This window comes from Ranitomeya imitator, chromosome 5, assembly GCF_032444005.1.
Source record: "Ranitomeya imitator isolate aRanImi1 chromosome 5, aRanImi1.pri, whole genome shotgun sequence".
Taxonomy (NCBI): Eukaryota; Metazoa; Chordata; class Amphibia; order Anura; family Dendrobatidae; genus Ranitomeya; species Ranitomeya imitator.
Genome location: NC_091286.1, coordinates 233,914,801 through 233,941,509, shown reverse-complemented (window position 1 = coordinate 233,941,509; position 26,709 = coordinate 233,914,801). Strand labels below are relative to the sequence as shown.

At 43.3% G+C, this 26,709-nt stretch overlaps 1 protein-coding gene across 4 annotated transcripts in view; it reads right to left on the bottom strand.

The window, feature by feature from the left end:
* MAP7 (microtubule associated protein 7) overlaps positions 1 to 26,709 on the bottom strand; it is a 158,855-nt gene that overhangs the window by 12,690 nt on the left and 119,456 nt on the right. For 2 of the 4 annotated variants that reach the window (XM_069725968.1, XM_069725967.1), the window contains exons 6-13: positions 25,140 to 25,250; positions 21,289 to 21,402; positions 16,832 to 16,965; positions 14,896 to 15,020; positions 14,473 to 14,750; positions 9,594 to 9,774; positions 9,289 to 9,481; positions 8,683 to 8,763 (exon numbers count right to left, since the gene is read on the bottom strand). In XM_069725968.1, coding sequence (XP_069582069.1) covers positions 8,683 to 8,763; positions 9,289 to 9,481; positions 9,594 to 9,774; positions 14,473 to 14,750; positions 14,896 to 15,020; positions 16,832 to 16,965; positions 21,289 to 21,402; positions 25,140 to 25,250 — 1,217 coding nt within the window. Of the gene's footprint in view, positions 1 to 8,682; positions 8,764 to 9,288; positions 9,482 to 9,593; positions 9,775 to 14,472; positions 14,751 to 14,895; positions 15,021 to 16,831; positions 16,990 to 21,288; positions 21,403 to 25,139; positions 25,251 to 26,709 lie in introns of all 4 variants that reach the window. The other 2 variants (XM_069725969.1, XM_069725966.1) reach the window with 1 other exon arrangement.

Here is a 26,709-nt window from a genome sequence, read left to right as displayed (position 1 = left end):
GATCAGAAAGTTGCATGGAGAAAAAAAATGGTCTTCCATACTTTAAACCAAACTGTAATGATGAGATGTCCAACCAATGTATTTCCTCCCACTTAAAGGTTTATTCTCCAAAAAATACTATGGAGAGCGAATAACTTGATGACTGCTGGGAGTTCAACCTCTGAGACCCTCAGTGATCCTGAGAATAGGGCTCTGAAGCCCCCAAGACAGGGTTCTGCAGCACCCTTTCCTGAATGGAGAGGAAGTGCACATGAGCAACTTCCGCTCCATTTCTATGGAACTCACAGAAAAAGCCAAGTACTGTGCTCTGTAGTCCCATAGACAATTAATTGAGCGCAGGTCACGCATGCACAACCTCTGCTACATTCAGGACAAAGCTGCAGATCACAGTTCTCAGGGTTCCAGAGCCCCTTTTTCAGGAGCTAACATTCGAATTACAACTAATCAGCAGCTTGATTTTTTTTTTTTTTTTTTAAGGTGCCATTGATTTTTTTAAATGTGTAAAGTACAATGCAAATATACTCCGTCCAGAAAGGCCGTACTGGGGGCCCACGGCACGTAAAGGGAGGCCGCCATGACGGGGTTACGTGGGACATGGGGAGCTGGAGCAGTTAGAAGGGATACGGTGGTAAAAGGTTAACTGGGAACTTGAGGGGTGGCTTTAGGGGCATTTTTTGAAAATAAGGGGTGGAACTAGGGGACTGTGGGGAGGGGGCACATAAAAAGGGGCACGCTCCTCACGCAGGCATCCATTTTAGGTGCCTGCGTGACAAGTGAGGAATCTCTGTCACACTTACCAGAATGGACGTTGAAGCGATCCTCCAGCGTCTCCGGACGGCAGCCAGCTCCCAGGGGACAGATTGGCTGAATGCATCCATTAACAGCCTTCTCCAGGGGACATCGGGAGCACCATCGCAGGCACCGCAGGACGGGTGCCGGCCGCGGAGGACTAGGCCTCCGGCGCGCCTAAGCCCGGACATCATCCCCAGGGCCCGGCGCCGAAATAGGAGCCCCTCTGCGGACCCTCCGGTAAGCAGCGCTGTTCCCTCCACCTCACAGCGCGGCGCCGGGAGGAATCCTCCAGTGCGGCGGGGCCTACAACGGGGGGTGGATCCTTCCTCCCCTCCTTCAGTGTCCGGGCGACGTGGGGCGGCAGGAGCAGGAGCCGGTACGGCGGCCGCCAGCATGCCCGCTGGCGCCGCTCAGCGTGGGAGGCAGCGACAGCCGAGGAGACGGGGGTCAGGTGCGGTGGCCCCTCAGCGCCGAGGATTATGCGGGCGGCAGTCGGCTGGCCCTGGCATCAGCGTGCGGCCTTCTGCAGTGCACAGCTCTGGAGTCTTCAACGCAGCAGCGCCCTCTGCTGGTGGTGGCCTGGATATTGCAAGTTCTGCGCCCTCTGCTGGTGTTGGCCGGGATTTTCCTGCAGCTGCGCCCTCTGCTGGTGATGGCCGGGATTTTCCTGGATCTGCGCCCTCTGCTGGTGATGGCCGGAACTTTCCTGGATCTGCGTCCTCTGCTGGTGGTGGCGGAAATTTTCCGGATTCCGGCAGGCGACATTCCGTCGCTTCGGTACGCAGTGCCGGGGACGTATCCGTGGCAAGGAGCCGCACATCTTCCATCGGGCGGCAGGATGCTGGCTCGGCCTTTTCCCTTTCCGCAGCACCAGGGCAGTCGACGGCATCACCGAGTCGCCAGGACACGGATACGGCCGCCAGGAGTTCGGCGGGCAACATCGCGGATCAAGCCGGTCGGGATGCAGGACACCTTCGGCTGGGAGCTGGATCTTCGGCTGCTGGGCTCACAGCACCCAGGCAGCTAGGTGAGAACATTTTCCCTATCTTTAATTTGCCAGGCATAGTTTCCCCTGAAGCTAGGAATAGTGACATTACTTCGGGAGTTGCTAGCGGGGGTATGGGTTTAATCCTTAGAGGTTTAGGGGAGCTAGCGGGCTTGTGGCGGTCCGGTCTTAGCAGGGGGTCTTTGCCGTCAGCTGCTTGGTTGGGAAATACGGGGTCGTTTGAGGGGTCTAGACAGTTGTCTGAAGTTACGGGTACATCCAGCAGTGCGGGTCCTGCGGCAGACACGGGGAGCTCATCAAGGGAGAAGGACGGAACAGCACCAGGGCCTGGGTCAGGAATTGATGCACCAGGTGAGGGAGCTTTGCAGGATAAGGAAAAGGAGGATGTACCGCAACTAGACGATGCGGCTAGGGGGGAGGTCTATGTCTGCTTCGAGGGCCCGTTAGGGGCACATTTAAAACAAGAGGTTAGGGAAAAAATCTGGAAAGGGGAGTACATAGAAATATTTTCTCTTTTACCCCTAGAGAGATTTAATTTGGATAGACCTAGAAGGGAGGACTCTAAAAAAGAAGATGAGGAGAAACGGAGATATAGGCTGATTCCCAGATCATTTTCAAATTGGCTGCAAGCTTTCGCTATTATGGCTAGCGTAATCGGGGAGAAGGCCCCGGAAAATTGCTCGGCATTATTTTGTTACTTAGATGCCATAGGGGAGGCTTACAGGACCTATGGGGGACAGGGTTGGTTACGCTATGACGAACAGTTTCGTCAGCGTAAGGCTTTTAGGCCAAGTATCAGGTGGGATCACAAGGACATAGCGTTGTGGATGAGAGTTATGGTCCCGTCCCGTTTAGGTCAGACTAGCCAGCCTTTTCACGGGGGCGCCGGGAGTTCAGGGCAGTCAGGACACTCGGCGGCTTTGCAGAAGGGACTGTGTTTCGCCTTCAATGATGGCATATGCAGATTCGGGAGCAAGTGTAAATATAGGCACGAGTGTTCAACCTGCGGGGGTGTGCATAGCGCTTCAAAATGTTTCAGGGGTAACAGGCAAAAAGTTGGAGATTCAGCTGACAAAAGGGGTGACTCCGGTGCAGTGGGTCGTGATGGAGGCCTTTCTAAGTAGATACCCTGATAGGTCAGCTGCAGTTTTATTGCGCGACGGTTTTAAGGAGGGTTTCAAAATCCCTTATGTTGAGCAGGATGTTAGTTTAAAAAGAAAAAATTTGAAATCGGCGTTACAATTCCCGGAGGTCGTGTCGGAGAAGTTGAATAAGGAAGTTGCTCTGGGAAGAATGGCAGGCCCGTTTGTCGCCCCTCCGATTGCAAATCTGAGGGTGTCACCTCTTGGCGTGGTCCCTAAGAAAGAACCTAATAAATTTAGGTTAATCCATCACCTGTCATTTCCGAAGGGATCTTCGGTTAATGATGGTATTGATCCCGAGTTGAGTTCGGTGTCGTACTTATCATTCGATTCAGCGATGGAGTGGGTTAGAGCATGTGGAAAGGGGGCTAAGCTGGCTAAGACCGACATCGAAGCGGCCTTTCGTTTGTTGCCAGTTCATCCTGACAGTTTGCATTTATTGGGTTGTTTTTGGGATGGCGGCTTCTTTGTTGATCGTTGTCTTCCCATGGGTTGCTCGATTTCATGTGCTTACTTTGAGGCCTTCAGCACGTTCCTAGAATGGGTGGTGAAAGATGTGTCTGGGATACGCTCATGTTCGCACTATCTGGATGACTTTCTGTTTATAGGGCCAGCGGAATCAGCAGATTGTTCGATTTTGTTGCATACAATGGAGAGTGTGACAAAAAACTTTGGGGTGCCTTTGGCGGAGGATAAAACAGTTGGTCCGGTGACAGTGTTGAGCTTCCTAGGCATTGAAATCGACACGGTAGCAATGGAATGTAGGCTACCTGCAGACAAGGTTACCGCGTTGCGCCAAGATGTGGTTAATACGATTGGTTTGAAGAAGATAAATTTGCGCAGTTTGCAATCGTTGTTAGGGAAACTGAACTTTGCATGTAGGATCATGCCGATGGGTCGAGCGTTCTGCCGCCGCCTATCCTTGGCAACAGTAGGGGTAAAGTCCCCTTTGCATTTCATCAGGATAAAGAAAGAGTTTCGGGACGATTTGAAGATGTGGGCGGATTTTCTGGACGAGTACAATGGCAGATCTCTGTGGATTCAGCCGGTGGCAGATGCTACCTCCTTGGGCATTTTGGTGCATGTCGTTGAAATGAGTGGCTTTAGTCTTTTCTTTCATGGTAGCTGGTCAGCAGCGGCTTGGCCGGAAGAATGGAAGGAGGAGGGGTTAACAAACAACCGGCTACTGTTGCATTTGTTCCCCAGGGTAGTTGCGTTGGCCCTGTGGGGTGACAAATTGAGGAATTTGAAGATTTCTTTTCATTGTGAGCATGTTGGAACGGTGACGGCGGTAAACTCGTTGTCAGCGGCTACGCCTGCAGTAGTGAAGGTCTTGCAGCACTTGGTTTTCCTGGGTCTTAAGTTTAACTTATGGATTGTATCTGAAGTTAGCTTGTCAGCGCCTGATCCAATAGTTGTTGCTCTTTCTCAATTTCAGTGGCAGCTTTTCCGGGATTTGGCACCACAGGCGGAGAGCGCGGGCCGGGATTGTCCAGTGGAGTTGTGGAACCTGCCGCGAGGGCCGTAACAGAGTTATTTACCAAATCGCTCGCGGATTCATCTTGGTCTCATTATAATCAGGCTTGGAGCTTGTGGGAATCCTGGATGTCAAGTATGGACCAGGATATGGAGGAGGAGTATGGTTTGTTGTTGTTCTTAGGTCATCATTGGGAGGCAGGTTGGTCTGTGACACGTTTGAATAAGTTTCTGGCGGGGCTAGCCTTCAACCTTAAATGGAGGGGGGGTAAGGATATAACGAAATCCTTCTTGGTTCGGCAAGTTGTTCGGGGTTGGAAGAAAGGCTGGAAGGCTTCGGACGGTCGCCGACCGTATCTTATGAGGTGCTCTCAGCCATTGAGCGGAAGTTGCAAGAGGTGTGTTTTTCCGAATGGGAAGTGGTTCTGTTCTGTGCAGCCTTTTCTTTGGCCTTCTTTGGGGCATTTCGGTTAGGTGAGTTGGTTAGCCCGTCCGTTAGTAAAAAAGGTATTTTGTTAAGAGAAAACGTGGATGTCGAAGGGAATAAGGTGGTAGTGTTTATTAAGGCTTCCAAAACGGACGTGTATGGGAAAGGGTGCAAAGTGGTGTTGTTCAATGTTGAAGGATCCCCGGTGTGCCCGGTGGCATCCGTGAAGAAGTACATGGCAAAGGGCGGGGTGTTAGACGAGCCATTCTTGGTGCACGAAAATGGGTCTTTCTTGTCCCGTTTTCAGTTTATTTCTGTTTTTAGGAAATGTTTGGCGGCAGCGGGCTTACCTGCAACACAATATAGTGGTCACTCCTTCAGGATCGGGGCAGCGACTGAGGCCGCTAGGTGGGGCCTTGGTGAGGATGTGGTTCGGAGAATTGGGAGGTGGGAATCTTCAAGATTCCAGTCGTATGTTCGCCCAAACCTATTGTGAGTTAGAAGCTGTGTTAAGTTAATTGTTTGTTGCCTTTCTTTCTGTGTTGCAGGGCCTGATCCGATGCTCGTCTGGATCATGGGGCATTCGTATGTTGTATGGGCTGCGTTGCGTGCTGCGGTTCGTCCGGACGGTCGTCAGTTGGGTCTTTCTCGAGAGACAGTGACTTTACGATGGATCGGTAAAAGGGGGATGGTGTGGAAGGAATGGTTACCTGAATTTCATCGTTTTGTTAGACTGGATAGAGTGCCGGAGATCGTGGTGATACATTTAGGGGGGAATGATTTGGCTAAACGGTCTTGTAGGGAGCTGATTAAGGATATCAAATTCGATATCCTGAGGTTCTGGGTCATGTTTCCAAAAGTGTTGTTGGTGTGGTCCGACATCATTCCCCGTAAAAGATGGAGAGGTGCTAGATCACACGAGGGGGTGAACAGGGCTCGGATTAAAATAAACAGGGCCATATCTCGGTTTATGGTGAGGAATGGCGCGTTGGCCGTGAGACATGTGGACTTGGAATCGGGTCAAGGAGCTTACTGGAGAGCTGATGGCGTGCACCTGAACGCGGTGGGTAATGATATGTGGTGTTTGGCTATCCGTAGTGGCATTGAATTAAGCTTGAAGGTGTGGAGGGACATGAATGGCTAAGGTGTCAGGCCATTCGTGTTCGTGGCGGGGGTGGAGGTCCTCGAAGTCGGTGGAAATGGTAAATCGTGGTTCAATGGGGTGGGGATCTTGAGAGGTCCTGGACACCCCATGAGAGAATTTAACAAGGCGCGGTACGGTTATTCCGCGTGAGGTGGATTTATGGACCCCTGGCATGGGGGTGGGTTCGGTGGACCAGGATTGGTTGTTATCTATCCCTGAGCTGGTGCTTTACGGCTGGGGGTAAGACTCATCCTGGGCTGAACATTGTGGAGTTTTTGGGATACTGAGTTTTTTATAACTTTGGGGCTTCGAGGACCGCCCCTCCTATTCTGGGTTGTCATAAAAGTTCTGTTATCTTTTATTTAATAAAATGGCTGCTGTGGCCAATTAAATCCAACATATGTCTCCGTCTGCTGTTTTGAGTACGTTAGAAGTTTATTCTTTAGATTGTTAAGAGATCTGTTTAAGGGGGTTGGGGTAATTTTTTCCAGGTCACGGAACTCACGTATACCCTATGTCATATGGTTACAGACAGGCAAAGAATGCAACACTTATTAAGAGGCTTATGCCAGCTTACTCTTTAAATCACACGTGTAGGAAAGAAGATTTACAAATTCTGTCCCCAGTCCCAACGGCTGTCATTAAAATGACAATTATGTGGCTATAGTGTATATGTGCATCACTGAGCAGACATACCATGAGTGCCATCTGTGCAGGATAAGTTCCTATTCCTACTGCCAGCACACCACAGCCTATTAGACTATGTATATGGAGACTGAGCGAATGAATTTCATAGCTCAGAATTTAGTGAATTTTAGAGATAAACATACAGTGACGTCCATATATATTTGGACAGAGACAACATTTTTTTAATTCTGTTCATAGACATTACCACAATGAATTATAAACACAACAATTCAGATGCAGTTGAAGATCAGACTTTCAGCTTTCATTTGGGGGTATCCACATTAAAATTGGATGAAGGGTTTAGGAGTTTCAGCTCCTTAACATGTGCCACCCTGTTTTTAAAGGGGCCAAAAGTTATTGGACAATTGACTCCAAGGCTATGTCATGGACAGGTGTGGGCAATCCCTTCATTATGTCATTCTCAATTAAGCAGATAAAAGGCCTGGAGTTGATTTGAGGTGTGGTGCTTGCATTTGGAAGGTTTTGCTGTGAAATGAACATGCGGTCAAAGGAGCTCTCCATGCAGGTGAAACAAGGCATCCTTAAGCTGCGAAAACAGAAAAAACCCATCCGAGAAATTGCTACAATATTAGAAGTGGCAAAATCTACAGTTTGGTACCTCCTGAGAAAGAAAGAAAGCACTGGTGAACTCATCAATGCAAAAAAACCTCGGCGCCCACGGAAAACAACAGTGGTGGATGATCGCAGAATAATCTCCATGGTGAAGAGAAACCCCTTCACAACAGCCAACCAAGTGAACAACACTCTTCAGGAGGTCGGCGTATCAATATCCAAATCTACCATAAAGAGAAGACTGCATGAAAGTAAATACAGAGGGTTCACTGCACGGTGCAAGCCACTCATAAGCATCAAGAATAAAAAGACTAGACTGGACTTTGCTAAAAAAAATCTAAAAAAGCCAGCACAGTTCTGGAAGAACATTCTTTGGACAGATGAAACCTAGATCAACCTCTACCAGAATGATGGAAAGAGAAAAGTATGGTGAAGGCGTGGTACAGCTCATGATCCAAAGCATACCACATCATCTGTAAAACACGGTGGAAGCAGTGTGATGGCTTGGGCATGCATGGCTGCCAGTGGCACTGGGTCACTAGTGTTTATTGATGATGTGACACAGGACAGAAGCAGCCGAATTAATTCTGAGGTCTTCAGAGACATACTGAGTGCTCAGATCCAGCAAAACTGATTGGTCGTCATTTCATACTACAGATGGACAATGACCCAAAACATAAAGCCAAAGCAACCCATGAGTTTATTAAAGCAAAGAAGTGGAATATTCTTGAATGGCCAAGTCAGTCACCTGATCTCAACCCAATTGAGCATGCATTTCACTAGTTAAAGACTAAACTTCAGACAGAAAGGCCCACAAACAAACAGCAACTGAAAACCACCGCAGTGAAGGCCTAGCAGAGCATCAAAAAGGAGGAAACACAGCGTCTGGTGATGTCCATGAGTTCAAGACTTCAGGCAGTCATAGCCAACAAAGGGTTTTCAACCAAGTACTAAAAATGAACATTTTATTTAAAATTATTGAATCTGTCCAATTACTTTTGGTCCCTTTAAAAATGGTGGCACATGTTAACGAGCTGAAACTCCTAAACCCTTCATCCAATTTCAATGTGGATACCCTCAAATGAAAGCTGAAAGTCTGAACTTCAACTGCATCTGTATTGTTTTGTTTAAAATTCATTGTGGTAATGACTATAACCAAAATTAGAAAAATGTTGTGTCTGTCCAAATATATATGGACATAACTGTATAAGGACTACTCTACAAAGCGCTATTTTAGAGGTTTTATTCCACAAGTTCTTAAGTCAGTAAATACTAAATATTTTATTCTAGCAAGTAGAAGCCAGCTCATTACTGATCACAAAACCTACATCCACTGGAAAGTCCCTTTAAGAAATACATAAAATGTATAAAAACCATAAAAAAAACTACATTGCTGATCATAAAACTGCAGACATAATAGAAAATAACTGGTTACCTTCTTCCTTTCTGAACGCTCCTGCTCCTCCTTTTGGAAATGTTTCTCCCGTTCTAACCTAATGCGGTCAGATTCTTCTTTCTAGATGGTTTATGATAAAAGGCTGTTGTTATTTTCAGGTTTCATGGCACTTGGCACATCAAACATGGTTGTGTTAATGCTATGACCCAGGTCAAGCCACTGTCCTATAAATGCGGGTTTGTTTTTCTATGTATGTCTTAAAATATGGGGTAAAAATGTCACAACTGGACAATAACAGAACATCTTATACATAAAAGTCTATTTTGGTGACAGATTTGTTTGTAAAAGGAAACTTATTGATACTACATATATACATTAGAGAGCTGTCAATTCACAGCTAAAGTGTTAGGCATCAAATAAACAGGCGTTAATAAAAAGTAACAAAACTATTATTTATGTCTTTCAATGACGTAACTTTGTTTTACTTTTCTATATATCTATATAGATATCAATATCTGCCATCACAAGGAAATACTTGTGCATATACTTGTGATAATGATATCCATCCTTTCAACCCACAGATAAAAACAGTAGAGCATCTGTGAGGTGACCATACTATATGTCCCTCAAACCCCAGGAACATACTTGCTTCTGAAGACGTTCTGCTTCCTCGCGCTCCCTTTGCTCCTTTTCTTCTGCTTGTTGTTTCTCCAACCTTTCCTTCTCCTGGAGCTCCTTTTCCTCCATCTCTTTTCTTTCTGCCTCTTGCTGTTTTGCTTCCTCTTCTCGGCGAGCTCTTTCAATGGCCTGCCTTTGAGCTATCTCCTCCTTTTTTCTCCTGCAACAATGTAATCATTTATTACCAATATTTATACAGTGCCAATACATGCCACAAAGATTTTGACATGCTCCAAAATACAGGTATAGGCTACAAAGACATCATATTTTACCGTTCTTCCTCTTCTTTTTCTCTCTTTTCTTCCTCTTCCCGCTCTCTTTGCTCTCGAGCGAGCCTTCTCTTTTCTGCAAGAATTCGGGTTGCTTCCCCTGGGTCATTGGTTCTTGCAAATGGCTTGTTTGTCACAGTAGGCGATGCAAGAATTGGTGTTTGTGGTAATGACGATGGCTCTTCTATAAGAATAATGAAAAATCAAAATGAGAAGATAAACAAAAAAATTAAATAGTTTTGGAATTCTTAAATTTGAGCAAACTTTTAGGTATTACAACAGTGGAATATTTGGCATGCGTCTAGAGCGCTCTGATGAAGCGTGCGTTGATATTTTTAGTTTCTAATTGTGCGCTTGACTTTATATTGTATAAAAGCCATGAAACATGGAAAAACCCAGAGAGAAGATTGTACCGGTTATCAAAAATGCACCCTGGTGGCAAAGTATATAATGTGAATGTGTAATTTTACGGTCACATGGTTAAAAAAGTATGGTTGTACGCGCAGTATTCGACCATTAGGGTTACAGGCAGAGATGGACTATGCAAAGTATAATTTGGCCACCAATAAACAAAAGATATTTGCCAGCCACAAGCTATATAACATGCAGTTGTTACCCTGTGGCTTACATGGTCAACTTTGCTCAACAAATAGATTTTCTTCTAAAAAAAAAAAAAAGAAAGCAACCACACGCACAGTTTACCCGGTGAGAAAAAAAGTGGACCCAACAAGTTTAGGCAGCCAAAACACATTAGGCCATCTTGGGATCTGACCCTAAATAATGTATTTTGCAGAAAGAAACCTAATGTGTATGAGTAGAGCTTAACTCAAGTTCATGTTCATGCAAGCAACAAAGTCAATGTAATTTCTGTGAAAAGTGCAGTATGTAGAAACTAAATTGTAAAAGTAGGTGCACACAGCAAACAAAAACGCTGCCCTTAATGAACATCAACATTTTGCAAAGGTCCCACCGCAGCAGCATACTGATCACCTTTCGATTTGCCATCTGAGACTTGAAACCTGTAAAGAACCCCATACACGTTAGACTAATGTCAGCCAAACCCACCAAAACTGATAGGTTCAATCAACAGTCTAATATGTTTTGGAAGCCCCAGACAGTTACCTGTCGGGAAAGTTTAGGGTCAAACATGTCCTATTTTGGATTGTCGGTTTCGGAGAACACAGGAGTGCTCAGCCAAGCGAGTGCCTATGTATGGGAGAGCCTGTCGCAATGGTGGATTGCTAAATGATTGGCCAAGGGTCATTTAATGGGTATTGTGGGCTTAAGAGCCATTCACAGTAGATTAACACCACTCACTCCCAGTTGGTTGTCCATATGAATTCTTGCAAGAAAAAGTGCATGTTACAAGATACCGTAAGTGGCATTATAGTAAATGCAAAAATTTGAGCCCTTTCAAATTGATGCCCGTCACTTACCACACTCCAGACCACCTACCTAATGGTTCCCGCATTCTATTTCCCCTCCATTGTCTAATATTGCATCACTTGTGGAGATCACATTCCTGTGCGAATTAGCAGCAATTTCTAAAATGACTGGACCACCAACATAAGGAGCAAAAGTAACACTAAGATTAAATCATTATGAGTTCAAGTATTTTTAAATAATAGCTTTAAACAAATACTCAGACTGTTAATGAATTAATCCTAGTGATATTAGATGTAACTATGTGAATGTATCATGTGGTCCTCTATTGTGTTACTCTGTTGACCCCTACATTGTTTTTAAATTGTTTAATTTCAGTAACGTTTATGAATTTTCCAGATTATTTGCAGGAGCCTGTACTTCAGTGCAGCTCACTGATCCTATTGGTAACCAAGTCCTTAAATGTAATGCTAAAGGTGAATCTACAATTTATGTATTACTTACAAATTATTACCCAGCAATAGCATTAAAAATATGGTTGTCAAAATGTACAACTTTGATGACCTATCATTTGGATAAGTAATCAATATTATATTGGTGGGTCCGAAACCGGTCACCACCAACAATCACCTTTTTTCAGCTCTGGATAGATGTACACATAGAATGGAACTGGATCAGCCCAGCCCTGGTTGCTGAAAACTGCAGCTGTACAATTGAAAAGGTGCCATGCTGCAGTTTTTGGTAAAGGCCACTACACAGTTGCCAAGAACTGTTCCAGCGCTGTTCATATTTACATCTGTCCAATACTGGAGCTAAAAACAGTTGATGGTCAGTCCCCCACTAAACTTATGATGACCTATCTAGGAGCCTACACAGAAATCACGTGGCCCCTCCATTACATCCATTAAGTATGATGCCAACAAAAGTACACCACAAACACCATGTGATACATAGTGAATTTCTCCACAGTACCCTCCACATGCACACTATGCTGATTCTACTATATCACATCTTAACTCCCCCAGCAAAGTATGGTGGCCCAAGCACAGTATGATCCCACAACTGTGACCCCCACACAGCCCTCCATGCAGTGTAATGGGCCTACATACAGTATAATGGCCCGCACTATCCCTCCAAACAGTATAATCACCTCCACACAGCCTTCAACACAATATGTTAGACCCCACACAAAACTTCACTCTGGATAACTTCTTGCATACAGTATAATTGTCCCCACATAGCCCTCCATAAAATATAAAGGCTTTTAGATAGATCTCCAAATATTATAATGACCCCCACACAGCCCTCAAAATATTATAATATAGTATACTGGGCTCCACATAGCCCTCCATACAGTATACTGGGCCCCATAAAGCCCTTCATAAAATATAAAGGCTTCCACATAGGTCTCCAAATATTATAATGGCCCCCACATAGTCCTCAAAATATTATAGTATACTGGGCCTCACATAGCCCTGCATACAGTATAATGCACCCACATTGTCCTCCATACAGTATAATGTGCCCCACATTACCCTCCATACATTATAATGTGGCCTACACTGACCTCCATACAGTATACTAAACTATTAATATGGGCATACAGGCTATAGAACGCAGAAAAAAGTCTTACCTGTATGTTTCATATCTGATGTGTTGTTGATGAGAAATCATCTTTTATCACTTTATATAAATGACCTCTTCCAAGCTCTGGAGAGGATGATGCCTGGAAGATAACTCGGCCTCCACAGCTTATTTTGCATTAAGGGGAGTTACCAGTGGGACAAGTGACTAATGCAGAACAGGAAAAATTTAATTTGTCTTCTTGCAAACACATTTTTTTGCTTCACTCTAAGCTGTATTGCAGCTATGTCTGCCTGTGAGCTGGAAGCTGAGAGGAAACTGCAGATGTGTCAGTTATAATCACACACAGCTCTGCAGTGAGATCAGGAGAGCGGCCAATACATATCACACTGGTAACACTGGTAACCATTACCCATCACACTGGTAACTCCCCCTTCTATTTAAAACAAGCTCTGAAGGCAGAGTTATCTTCCAGGCACCATCTGCCCCAGAACCTGGAAGAGGTCTCTTCTATAAAGTGATAAAAGATGATTTCTCAGCAATAACACATCTGATATGAGGCATACAGGTAGGACTTTGTTTCAGCATTCAATAACCTGTATGCCCATATTAATAGTTTCAATAGGTCAAATGTGGTGACAGATTCCCTTTAACCCCTTTCCAACATTGGGTGTAATAGTACGCCCATGTCGGACACCCCTGTTTGGTGCGGGCTCTGGCGCTGAGCCCGCACCTTTCTGGGCACATGACAGCTGATCTATACAACTGAAATGTGCCCGCAACAGCCTCGGGTGGAATCATGATCCACTCGCGGCTTTCTAACTAGTTAAATGCCGCTGTCAATCTCTGACAGCGGCATTTAACTCACGCTTACTGGAAGCGCGTTGCTAATCCCGCCCATCGGTGACCCCATTACATGATCGCAGGTCATCCATGGGTCAGCATGACAACCAGAGGTCTGCAGCAGACCTGTATGGTTGTCATTGCCAGATTGCTACATGCGCTGCCACGTGGTCGGCGCTCACAGCAAGTGAGTAATTCTGCTACACACAGGCAATCTGATCATCGCATGTGTGTAGCAGAAGCTATCACAATGCTGCAGCTTCTAGTCTCCCACGGAGATTATTGATGCATGCAAAAAGTAAAAAAAAAGTTTTTAAAAATATTTAAAAAATAAAAATATAAAAAGTTAAAATTGTCCCATTCAAAGTAAAAGAATAAAAAAATACACATATTTGGTATCGCCGTGTTTAGAATCGCCCAATCTATCAATATAAAAAAAATTAACCTGATTGCTAAACGGAGTAATGAGGAAAAAAATTAAAAACACCAGAATTAAGTTTTTTTTGCTGTAAAAATGCATAATAGGCGATCAAAAGATCGTATATACACCAAAATGGTATCAATAAAACATAAAAAATAAGCCCTCAACCAGCCCCAGATCACGAAAAATGGGGACGCTACAGGTCTCGGAAAATGGCTCAATTTTTATTTATTTATTTTTTTATAAATTTTGGATTTTTTTTTATAACACTTAAATAAAAAAGAACCTAGACATATTTGGTGTCTATGAACTGGTAATGACCTGGAGAATCATTATCACAGGTCAGTTTTAGCATTTAGCGAATATAGTAAAAAAAACACAAAAAACAACTGTGGAATTGCACTTTTTTTTACTATTTCACCGCACTTGCAATTTTTTTCCCGTTTTCCAATACAAGATATGTTAAAACCAATGGTGTCGTTCAAAGGTACAAGTTATGGCTCTGGGAAGAAGGGGAGTAAAAAACGGAAATTAAAAAACTGAAATACCCCTGGTCGTTGAGAGTTAAGTGGAAATACACGGGCACCTAAAAAAAAACATCTAACATTTTGAGTCAATAATGCAGACAGACTCAAGCAAATATCTCTGTACCTTGCATTGTTTCAGCAGTTGCAGGACTTGGAGGACAAGGCTTTTCTTCACTAGATACTTCGGCATTTGCTGCTGGTGGTGCTGGTGGGTCTTTTTCTTCTATCCTTTCTTTTTCAGTGGGATTGGCTGGTATGTCTCCCTGTTTTTTCTTGGAGTCTTCCTTCCTGTCTTTTTTTGCTGGTCGGACATTTCCTGGTGAGGGTGGACGTTGAGGGGTAGTGGCCGCCTTGATGGAACTAATAGCTGGTACTAGCCTGGGTGATGACTTATATGAAGATCTGAAAACCATATGAATGCTTGGGTTAACAATAAAATCAGTTCACGTTGGGTTTTTATACAACACTGAAAAATAATAGAGGTGGTTTAAGAAAAAATGAGATAGATAGATATTGACAATCACAGTATTACCAAAAATACACTTACCCTCCAGATGTAGGCGCTGATGATTTTGGTTTAGATAAATTAGGGGAGATTGCTCTCTTTATAATGGATATAGGTGTTAATAATACATTCTCCCTATCGGTCTCACGCTTTTCCTTTTTCTCCATCTAATGAGAAAAGAAAAAGTTAGCAATTTAGGCAGTTTTTTATGTCACCTATGAAATATCTTCTCTTTTATATGTCAGGATCAAAATAAGTATTTAAAGGGACTGACCTATTGTTTCAATCAGGTTTTCTTTTTAATTAAATGCATTATAAAAAAAGGTGTGCCATGATTTTTTCTTATTTAAAATGAGAAATCTTGCAATTGTCCTGCGTGTGCAAAATGAATTGCCAAGATGGCATGTACCGTATTTCAAACAGTGGCGGGGATGGGTTGTCAGCGCCCAGGGCAAAGCAAATATTTTGTGCCCCTTAACCCTTGGACAATTAGACATCAAATTTTAAAAATAATGATTCATTGTTACATATTCTTTTATTTTTTTACTACATTGTTGTGTTTTATTCTGCAACTATTTAATTACCTTAGCCTTAAAGATATCCTATCCTTAAACCTACAATTAGCCCTAACCCTGATCCTAGTAAGGCTGGTTTCACACTTGCGTTTTTAAACGCATGCGTTTGGAAAAAAAACGCATGGTGAAAAAACGCATGTAAACGCATGCACAAAAAAACGCATTCGTTTTTATATTAATAAACCAGAAAACACACTGATATGCCACCCTCCACCATAAAGGTGATAAAGGGGATCCTAACCCTAATCCTAACCCTAAAGGGATCCTAATCCTAACCCTAAAGGGATCCTAACCCTAACCCTAACGGGATCTTAACCCTAACCCTAAAGGGATCCTAACCCTAACCCTAAAGGGATCCTAACCCTAACCGGATCCTAACCCTAACCCTAACCCTACCCCTAACCCTAATCCCTTTATGGTTAGGGTTAGGGGTAGGGTTAGGATCCCTTTAGGGTTAGGGTTAGGATCCCTTTAGGGTTAGGGTTAGGATCCCTTTAGGGTTAGGGGTAGGGTTAGGATCCCTGTAGGGTTAGGGTTAGGGTCCCTTTAGGGTTAGGGTTAGGATCCCCTTTATCACCTTTATGGTGGAGGGTGGCATATCAGTGTGTTTTCTGGTTTTTTTAATATAAAAACTTATGCGTTTTTAATGCAAACAAACGCATGCACAAAAAAACGCATGCGTTTCCATTGACTCCAATGTATTTTTTGGCCCAAAAAAAAAGCATGAAAACGCATGCGTTTTTAGGAGTCCAAAAAACGCCCCTCAAAAATACTACAAGTTGCATTTTTGAAAATGAACGCATGCAGTAAAAAAACGCATGCGTTCAAAAACGCATGCAAACGCATGCACAAAAAAACGCATGCGTTTTCAATGTTAAATATAGGGGAAAAAACGCATGCGTTTTTTTGTGCAAAAAACGCTGCAGACAAAAACGCAAGTGTGAATCCACCCTTAGGGTTACAAAAGTTATGTAGAAAGTTAGGTTGTTCATGATACAATTGTGGAGTAAAACACCTTAAAAAGTCACAATATTTTTGCACAAAGTAGGTGTTTTGTTTTTGCGGTTTCTTTTCCTACACTTTTTACAATTTGGCAGCTCTCCCGGAAGATCACTGTCTCTTTTGTCACAATATGGCAATAAGAAGACTATGTATCCTTTCTGACATGAATTTTCAAAACAAACATCATGTATAAGATACATTTCATAGTGTATACAATTTGCATTGTGAAATCTGCTGCCAGATCTTCTTTAATGGATGCAAAGCGTTTCAAGCTTCGTAAACAGGAATCACAGTTTGCTTTCCTGGTCCTTTGACTACTATTAACTCATTAGGAATATACAAAAAAAATAGTGAAATCGTCCATATTTTACTCTGCCTAATATAAGAGGTTGAATACTTACACTGCTCGGTCCTCCAAAGTGTGCGGTCCTCCGTCTTGCTATTACTTCTGGCGTGCTGAAAAAAAGTTTTGCCTTCTCGGAACTTTTGCTGATTTGAGGCTTGGAGGGCTGGGGTGTTATGGGGCTGCAAGATGCTGAACGGGGACAAATGGGGATAACTAGGGTGTTTTTTTTTTTAAACATGGAGTTAAAGATGTGAATAAAAGAATGCCAGAATCAGGAAGCAGGAGAAGAAAAAAAAAGAGAAGAGAAGAACAGTAGACCATTAATACCAGCGAGGCTTATATTTACACCAAAACCATCGCTGTTGGCTCATCAGGGATATTAATATTAATAGAGATGTTCGCTTTTCTGGATATAGAGGGCTTCAATTGAAAGAGACCCAGAACAAATACATCTAGGTACACTCAGAGGGTTTTAGACATAATGTAACAGTAGATCAAATTTTCCATGATCCCCTCCCTTGATCACCAACACATTCAGGGGAGTACTGATCTGATTGTCAGCAGTTAACAGTGATGGTTTGGGAATGTTCTGAAGCAGAAACCCTATGATCCCATAATGATCCTAGAATTACTTACAAATCAGACAGAACTTCTAAATATCAGTTACAAAGAAAATCAATCAATTCTGAAAGTACATGCTACATAAAAACAAAAAAAGCCACAAAAGCCAAATGATCTGAAGGACAGACAAGCAAAGCTTAGGCAAGGAGAAACAGTTTGGCAAAAAAGACATAAGATTAATAAATGACCCATCTTTGTTTATATGTAAAGGAACGTAAATGTTATCATGTGAAAAAGACAAAAGCGGTAATAATCAACATCTCGGTTTTATCCCTTAGAAGAAATCGATACAATAAAGGAGAAGAGACAGTCACTTGGGCTTGGTTTGTGTCGAGAACATTTTCTACTGATATGTCATATTGAAGAGCACCACCTAAAGCAAATGCTATTTAGAGTGCAGGTCTGGTATCTTGCAAAGCTTCTATAGCTCTCATTAAGCGGGGACATAATAAGTGACGGGAAAGTCAAATGAAAAAGACTTTAAAAAAATATCCTTCTTAGTCATAGGTCATAATATTAGCGTAAATATTTACCTGAATTTATCATCAGATTTTGATCAATAAAGATGTTTAATGGGAAAAACTTAAAAAAAATAAAAAAAAATGTATCATATGGCTTGGGTTTATTTGTCAAGAGAAGAACGTTTTGCTATCAGTGGGACCTCCACTGGTCAAAACTTCTGACATGCCTCCATAAAATGTGATAAATCTTTTAAAACTATATTTGTACTTTGAGGTTAGCACTGTATGCAGCATTATTTTGGGCCATAAAGGGAGTCCATCGCCTCCAAAACTCAATTTAAACTACTTACATGGTCATAGTTGATTTTTTTTAATGCAATTACGGGAGCTCTGGTGCACCCTTAGTGCGGCCAAGGGCTCAGTGAACCAGATGCCTCATCGATTATCATGCCTTCACCTTATGTTGACTGACAGTGCTTGTGTGCCAAGAACGAGCGCTACCTGAACTGAATCTTCAGGCCTGCGAGTTCACCCTGACAATGCAGGAACCCCGTGAGCGCCAAACAGGCCGCTCGCTACATGCAGATTGGGATGAGAGCGTGTTTGTACTTACACAGTGTTGGCGCCCGTGGGGTTCATGCATTGTCAGTGCGCACTTGCACACGTTCGCTGTCTCTTGCAGAATCACTGTGCATGTGCAGCATTGGAGACTAAATTCAGGAAGTTCTGGTAGGGAAGGTATGTGCATAATAACTGAGGGGTCCAAACAGGCAGCATTGAGCAATTGGCCACTATAGGTGTATACCGGAGCTCCCTCATTTGTGAAAGATGTTATGTCATGCAATCCCAGTGGCCAATCAGCACTGGCTTCACTCTGCTCTCCTACGGATATAATTGACATTCACAGGAAGTGAGAGCTGTGGATGTCTTGATTTGTCCGAAGGAGAAGAGAGTGATGCCAGTGCTGATTAGCCACAGGGATCGCATGACATAATACCAAGTAAGCCCCCGGGAGAGTCAGTGCTGACACCAATGGAATGGCGCTGGCACAAGAGGGGAGTAGAAGTGTTATTTCCCTAGATAGGGATTCAGAAGCGTTAGTCCAAGTAGCGGACAACCCGTTTAAGAGTCTTGGATGTTTAGACTGTAGGGTATTTAGCAGCTAGGGAATTTTAACACAAAGTTTGAGTTTCCAGAGCCATTATTTTATAAAGGTAGGGAATCAATCCATATACTTGTGCAGACATGGGGTCAGCCAATGCAGTAATCAGTGACGTGTCTGATATATTGAAAGCTTAAAGGGGTATTCCCATCTCCAAGATGATATCCTAATATACAGTAGGTGTAGTAATAATAATAATATTAGCAAATAGCTGCAAATAGAAATGTAATATAGTTTTTCTGATTCGCTATGTCTCTTTCCTCATGTGCAGGAATTGCAGGACCTTATATACAGTGCCTTGAGAAAGTATTCGGCCCCCTGGAACTTTTCAACCTTTTCCCACATATCATGCTTCAAACATAAAGATACCAAATGTAAATTTTTGTTGAAGAGTCAACAAGAAGTGGAACACAATTGTGAAGTTGAACGAAATTTATTGGTTATTTAAAATTTTTGTGGCAATTCAAAAACTGAAAAGTGGGGCGTGCAATATTATTCGGCCCCTTTACTTTCAGTGCAGCAAACTCACTCCAGAAGTTCATTGTGGATCTCTGAATGATCCAATGTTGTCCTAAATGCCTAATGATGATAAATATAATCCACCTGTGTGTAATCAAGTCTCTGTATAAATGCACCTGCTCTGTGATAGTCTCAGGGTTCTGTTTGAAGCACAGAGAGCATCATGAATACCAAGGAACACAACAGGCAGGTCGGTGATACGGTTGTGGAGACGTTTAAAGCCGGATTTGGATACAAAATGATTTCCAAAACTTTAAACATCCCAAGCAGCACTGTGCAAGCGATGATATTGAAATGGAAGGAGTATCATACCACTGCAAATCTACCAAGACCCGGCCGTCCCTCTAAACTTTCATCTCAGACAAGGAGAAGACTGATCAGAGATGCAGCCAAGAGACCCATGATCACTCTGGATGAACTGCAGAGATCTACAGCTGAGGTGGGACAGTCTGTCCATAGGACAACAATCAGTCGTACACTGCACAAATCTGGCCTTTATGGAAGAGTGGCAAGAAGAAAGCTATTTCTCAAAGATATCCATAAAAAGTGTTGTTTAAAGTTTGCAACAAGCTACCTGGGAGATACACCAAACATGTGGAAGAAGGTGCTCTGGTCAGATGAAACCAAAAATCAAACTTTTTGTCAACAATGCCAAACGATATATTTGGCGTAAAGGCAACAAAGCTCATCACCCTGAACACACCATCCCCACTATCAAACATGGTGGTGGTAGCATCATGGTTTGGGCCTGCTTTTCTTCAGCAGGGACAGGGAAGATGGTTAAAATTGATGGGAAGATCGATGGAGCCAAATACAGGACCATTCTGGTAGAAAACCTGTTGGAGTCTGCAAAAGACCTGAGACTGGGACGGAGATTTCCAACAAGACAATGATCCCAAACATAAAGCAAAATCTACAATGGAATGTTTAACAAATAAACGTATCCAGGTGTTAGAATGGCCAAGTCAAAGTCCAGACCTCAATCCAATCGAGAATCTGTGGAAAGAGCTGAAAACTGCTGTTCACAAACGATCTCCATCAAACCTCACTGAGCTCGAGCTGTTTGCCAAGGAAGAATGGGCAAGAATTTCAGTCTCTCGATGTACAAAACTGATAGAGACATACCCCAAGCGACTTGCAGTTGTAATCATAGCAAAAGATGGCGCAACAAAGCATATAAGTTAAAGGGGCCGAATGATATTGCACGCCCCACTTTTCAGTTTTTGAATTGCCACAAAAATTTTAAATAACCCATAAATTTCATTCAACTTCACAATTGTGTTCCACTTGTGGTTGATTCTTCACCAAAAATTTACATTTGGTATCTTTATGTTTGAAGCATGATATGTGGGAAAAGGTTGAAAAGTTCCAAGGGACCGAATATTTTCACAAGGCACTGTATCCATGGTTACGACCACTAGCAACTAGCTGTCACTTTATCAGTGAACATAACCATGGATACCCAAGGTCCTGCATTGAGGAAAGAGACATAGCGAATCAGAAAAACTATACTACATTTCTGATTAGAGGGATTTGCCAATATTATTATTACACCTACCGCATATAGGGATAGGATCTTGGAGATTGGAATACATTTTTAAATCCCCACAAACCATTCCCAATCAAATGATGCATGCAAGAGCTGTAACAGAAGTAGAAATGTCATAAGTTCCAAGAAAATGGTGAATACACAACCACAAACTGGACACATACAGCTCCCCTACAACCTGATGTGGTTGTACAAATTACCTGCGTCTCCGGATAGAGCAGCGGTGCTTTTACTTCTAGCCAGGTAAGAGTGTGTAGGCGTTAGTAGCCGTGACACTACATTGGACTCCCATGGACTAAGTTGCGGCCGTCTCCCTAGTTGTAACAAACACATTATTAGACACAGATCGCTCTAGCAATTTGTCTGAAGGCAGATAGAGTGTTACCTGTGACCTATATTCATGAATCTCATTAAAAAGTATTAATGACTGGCAATATTTAGGAAACTTAATTTGTGTCACATCTAAAATAACTCCATTTCATGATATTAATAACCCCCTATGGACAATCTAACCTAGCAAAAACCATGACCTCACAAGGCCCAACATACTTTATGGTCTAATTTCTATCCTTTACTACCTTTAGAAGTAATTGGCAATACCATTGATGTTAGAGGTTTTACGGTTTCAACATCCCATGTTCCCTGGCTGCAGTTTAAAAAAAACAAAAAAACTGTGCATTACTCATCCTTCCAGGGGCCAGTCTTGAGTGTCATCCGCTGTTCCTGGTGTCTGCTATTGTCTGCAGACATTGGGAGCAGCAGTGAAAACTCCGCTTTCGACCCGGGTAGGCAATTAAAGAACAACTTAAACTGCACCTGGGGACATGGATTTTCGGAAAGCAGAAATCCCCTTTAAAGCCTGGCTCAACACAATTTAAAATTGTGGGGTTGCCCAAATTCACAGATTTTAGCAGGAACAGCCAACCATCTGACAGATGACGTCATGGGAGGTAGGAATTGAATAGTTGGAATGCCAATGCCCGATCGTTTCACATTCTGGAGAGATGAGCCGTTTGACATTAGGAGTCTGTCAGTGACTTTCTCGACACTGCTCATTAAAGGGAACCTGTCACCCCCCAAATCGAGGGTGAGTTAAGCCCACCAGCATCAGGGGCTTATCTACAGCATTCTGGAATGTTGTAGATAAGCCCCCGATGTATCCTAAAAGATAAGAAAAAGAGGTTAGATTATACTCACCTAGGGGCGGTCACGGTCCGGTCTGGCGCCTCCCATCTTCATCAGATGATGTCCTCTTCTGGTCTTCACGCTGCAGCTCCGGCGCAGGCGTACTTTGTCTGCCCTGTTGAGGGCAGAGCAAAGTACTGCAGTGCGCAGGCGCCGGGCCTCTCTGACCTTTTCCGGCGCCTGCGCACTGCAGTACTTTACTCTGCCCTCAACAGGGCAGACAAAGTACGCCTGCGCTGGAGCAGCAGCATGAAGACCAGAAGAGGATGTCATCCCATGAAGATGGGAGGCCCCGGACCGCGACGCCCACCGGATCGGACCACCCACGTGAGTATAATCTAACCTCTTTTCTCGTCTTTTAGGATACCTCGGGGGCTTATCTACAGCATTACAGAACGCAGGTCATAAGAAGCTGAATAAAATGATACCTTAATGTTTGTGATCGGATGTCTTATTCTAGTGAAATCAACATTTTTCTTATATGTAAATGAGCTGTTAAGATTTATGGGCAGGAAGAAAATGATTTGCAGGAGAATCTGCCTCCAGTTTATATTTAGTGAAAAGAGTTGTTACCAGTGTGAGACAGACATGTAATGACTGACAGTCTGCTCTCAATCACACAGCTCTGCTGTGTGATCAGAACTAACAAACCTGCCCATAGATCTTAAGAGCTCATTTACATACAAGAAAAATCTAGCTTTTTCTGGAATAAGACACTGGATCTCAGATATCATGGTATTTTAATCAATTTTCTATGCCCAACTGTGTCCATATAGACGGCGTAAGAGGGTTGATCTTATTGACAGATTCTCTCCGAGTTGTGACTGAAACTATGCCGTGCCACCCATGACTGAATGAGGAATAAGGGCTCATACTCACTTCCGAGAAACTTGGATGAGTCTCACACGTCAATGCCCGGCACTGCACCTGACACTCAGATCGGAGCGTGCGGCCGCATAGCAATACATGTGCTGAATGCTCCACTCCTGAGTGCTGGGTATTGACATGCGAGACTCATCCGAGTTTTTCGCATGTGAGTATGAGCCCTAAAATTACTTTCCTCCCGGCAGTGGGGTGCTCAGGGCAGGCGCAGCGCGGTGTCAAAGCGCCATTAACCTGCAAATTAACCCCACATCTGCATAACGTTATTTTACATGACAGGTTCCCATTAATGGTTGGATCCCAATGATAAAGAGATAGTATATGCATGGGATATGCCACCACTTTATGGGTTAGAAATACCCTTTTAACATCAATGATGGATCCTTCTTTAAAGGGAACCTGTCACCCCCAAAATTGAAGGTGAGCTAAGCTCACCGGCATCAAGGGCTTATCTACAGCATTCTGTAATGCTGTAGATAAGCCCCGATGTGTCCTGAAAGATGAGAAAAAGAGATTAAGTTATACTCACCCAGGGGCGGTCCTGGTACGTTGGGCGTCGTGGTCCGGTCCGGGGCCTCCCATCTTCATAGGATGACGTCCTCTTCTGGTCTTCACGCTGCAGCTCCGGTGCAGGCGTCGGGCCTCTCTGACCTTTCCAGGTGCCTGCGCACAGCAGTACTTTACTCTGCCCTCAACAGGGCAGACAATGTATGCCTGCGCCGGAGCAGGGGCAGGAAGACAAGAAGAGGCCGTCATCGTAAGAAGATGGGAGGCCCCGGACCGGACCACGACGCCCATCGTACCGGACCACAGCTGCACCGCCCCTGGGTGAGTATAATCTAACCTCTTTTTCTCATCTTTTAGGATACATCGGGGGCTTATCTACAGCATTACAGAATGCTGTAGATAAGCCCCTGAAGCCGATGGGCTTAGCTCACCTTCGATTTTGGGGGTGACAGGTTCCCTTTAAGAATGTGAAAAGGTTGGACTGTGTAAAAGATTTAGATACTCTACACGTCTAGTAAACTTCTAATATAGTATAAACTTCTTTCTGCAACTAAAGAACGGCTCCATACAAGAAAATGGGTATACGTCTATCACGTGTGCAGGGTTTCCACATGCCCTATTTAGATGAATAGGACATATGCAGAAATTCTTTTTACAAATTCTCCAAAAAATAAATACAATCCAACTGGCTATATACTACTCTACCCTACAAGAGGTGTGATACTTACAGGTAATAATCCCTTGAACTAATGAATTGCAAATACAAATAGTAATAGTTAATGTACTGTAAATCCCACCACAAACCAGCACAAGGGAACTGACATAGTAAGAAGCAAACAGATTTCGGAAATATGTATGGTAGAACCCATATATATTAGTCGTATAAGCAAACTGCCATTTACAACATGCATGCTGAATTCACAAATGTGAACTACGTTGATGACAATTTGCTTCTGCAAATGGTAACAAAAAATGATGTTTTTCTGGCGGATGAAGGATGGGCACAATGATTATGACGATTCACATCACAGAACAGTAATCTAGTCACAGAAGGTGTATGACAGAACACTCATTTATTTTTAGGCATTTTGTGCGTGTCCTCCACACTGCGTTACTATGGCCAGAATCAGAAGTTTGGTGCCAGATTGCAAACGGCATCATTGGTCCTTACTGAAAGTGGGAACCACCTGGTACCCCAGTCCCTCTTTTTTGATGGGGCAGTGTCGTTAAGGCAACTGCTTGAGGAGTTATTTAGGCACCTTATGGCATTGTTATTGGGCATTGTGTGGTAGGACTTTACGAAAACTGTATCCTTATTATTGTGCATTTGGTCATTATGAGGTATCAATAGACTGTACAGCACAGTAAACCATCACACCAGCCCCACGGGTTGCTATGTATATGCAGAATTCACTCATTTTCCCCTTAGAAGAACACACATTAATATGTCTGGATAGTTTTCTTTGTAGAACTGTACCTCTGTCTGGAGTATTAAGTAATGTTGCAGATGATGTGGAGAGTCGCTTGGTAATAACTGGATCAACATGTTTCGATAGGTTCATGGTTGACACTGACCTCCTGTCAGGATCTAAAACAAATGGAGATATTGCTAATTGGCTGCACACCACTACAATGTATTTGTGCCAGTACACGGGCAAACGACCCAATTACATGTTTGCTGACTTTCTTCATGAAAGATCTTTAGTGCAGGATTACAAACACACCAGGATCTGCTAGGAGGACTAGAAGAAGACTGCCACTCCTCACCAACAAGTCATAAAAGCATAGAATGGAAAAACTCATTGCACACATACAGGGTAGATATGTCTGCCTAGTGCTGTGACTGCTCAGGTGCTGTGTATAAAGTATCACAAGACCCCAAAAACGAGTCATTACATCTGAAATATATGACTAAATATGACCTATAGATAGCCTGCCGCATCACTCTCCAATACTCAGTCTTTTCAGTAGGCATGATGCCGTCATCGTATATATATGCATTGTAGGCATTTTTGGTGGCCCTCTGTAAGGCGTAGTCTGCTGCCCTCTCCTATATAATAAAAAATAAAATTAGAAAAATGGTATGTCTGCCTTATACCAACCGGACTCAGACTGAAAGGGCACTTGTTTGGCCTCTGGATGAATTGGGACTTAAGGATACAAGAGGGATTTTCCCGATGTGAATGAACCCATCAGTATGTTTAGTGTAACTAAACCAAATACATGGCCATGTAGGTCATAAAAATACAAGTTCATGCATACCCCCATGTATGGCCCCCAAAGAACAAGCCAGTGTGGAGGAGATCCAGTTGGATAGTTTATGTAAAGGAGCGTAGGAATGAATTGGGGTTAGGGTGATGCACAAACTGTAATAGCCGTTGTGAGTTTTCTCCGCAGTAGCACAAACTTTTTGGGGTTACAGCAATAAACTTGCATTTCTACGACATGCGTGCCCAAGTACTCAGTATCTTGACAGATGCTATGTGTACAGAGCCTATTGGCCCTTTTACACGAGCGGATTGGCGCTAGATTACTGGCCCAATCACACACGCCGACAAGAACTAAATTGGGAAGAACAATCAGTAATCCGATCTCTCTCAGGATTCAGCACCATGTTGTCTGCAGCACATCCTCAGTTTCCATGGGGCAATGTGCTGCTGACAATGATTTTATGCCGGCATAAACGATCTGATCACACATTTGTAGGGCGATCGTTGGCATGCTTACTCGGTCAATCTAAATGGGCCTTTAGTCAAGCATTTTCTATCTTATGTTTGAAAATTTAAAGTAGACAAAGTACTTTTTTTCTAAACTAGCTTACATGATTTCTCAAAGAACTGCAAAATAAAAAAATGGAGTGCCATTAGCAACCAATCACGGCACTGCTTTCACTTTCAAATGAACCTTAGAAAAGATAAAAGCTAAAATCTTATTGGCTGCTGTGTATTAATCAGTCATTTCTTATTGGAGCTACTTTAGATAAATATTTTCTTCTATGTGGCTCTAAATTATTTAAGGGTAACGTGATGGAGAACTCAAGCTGCTTG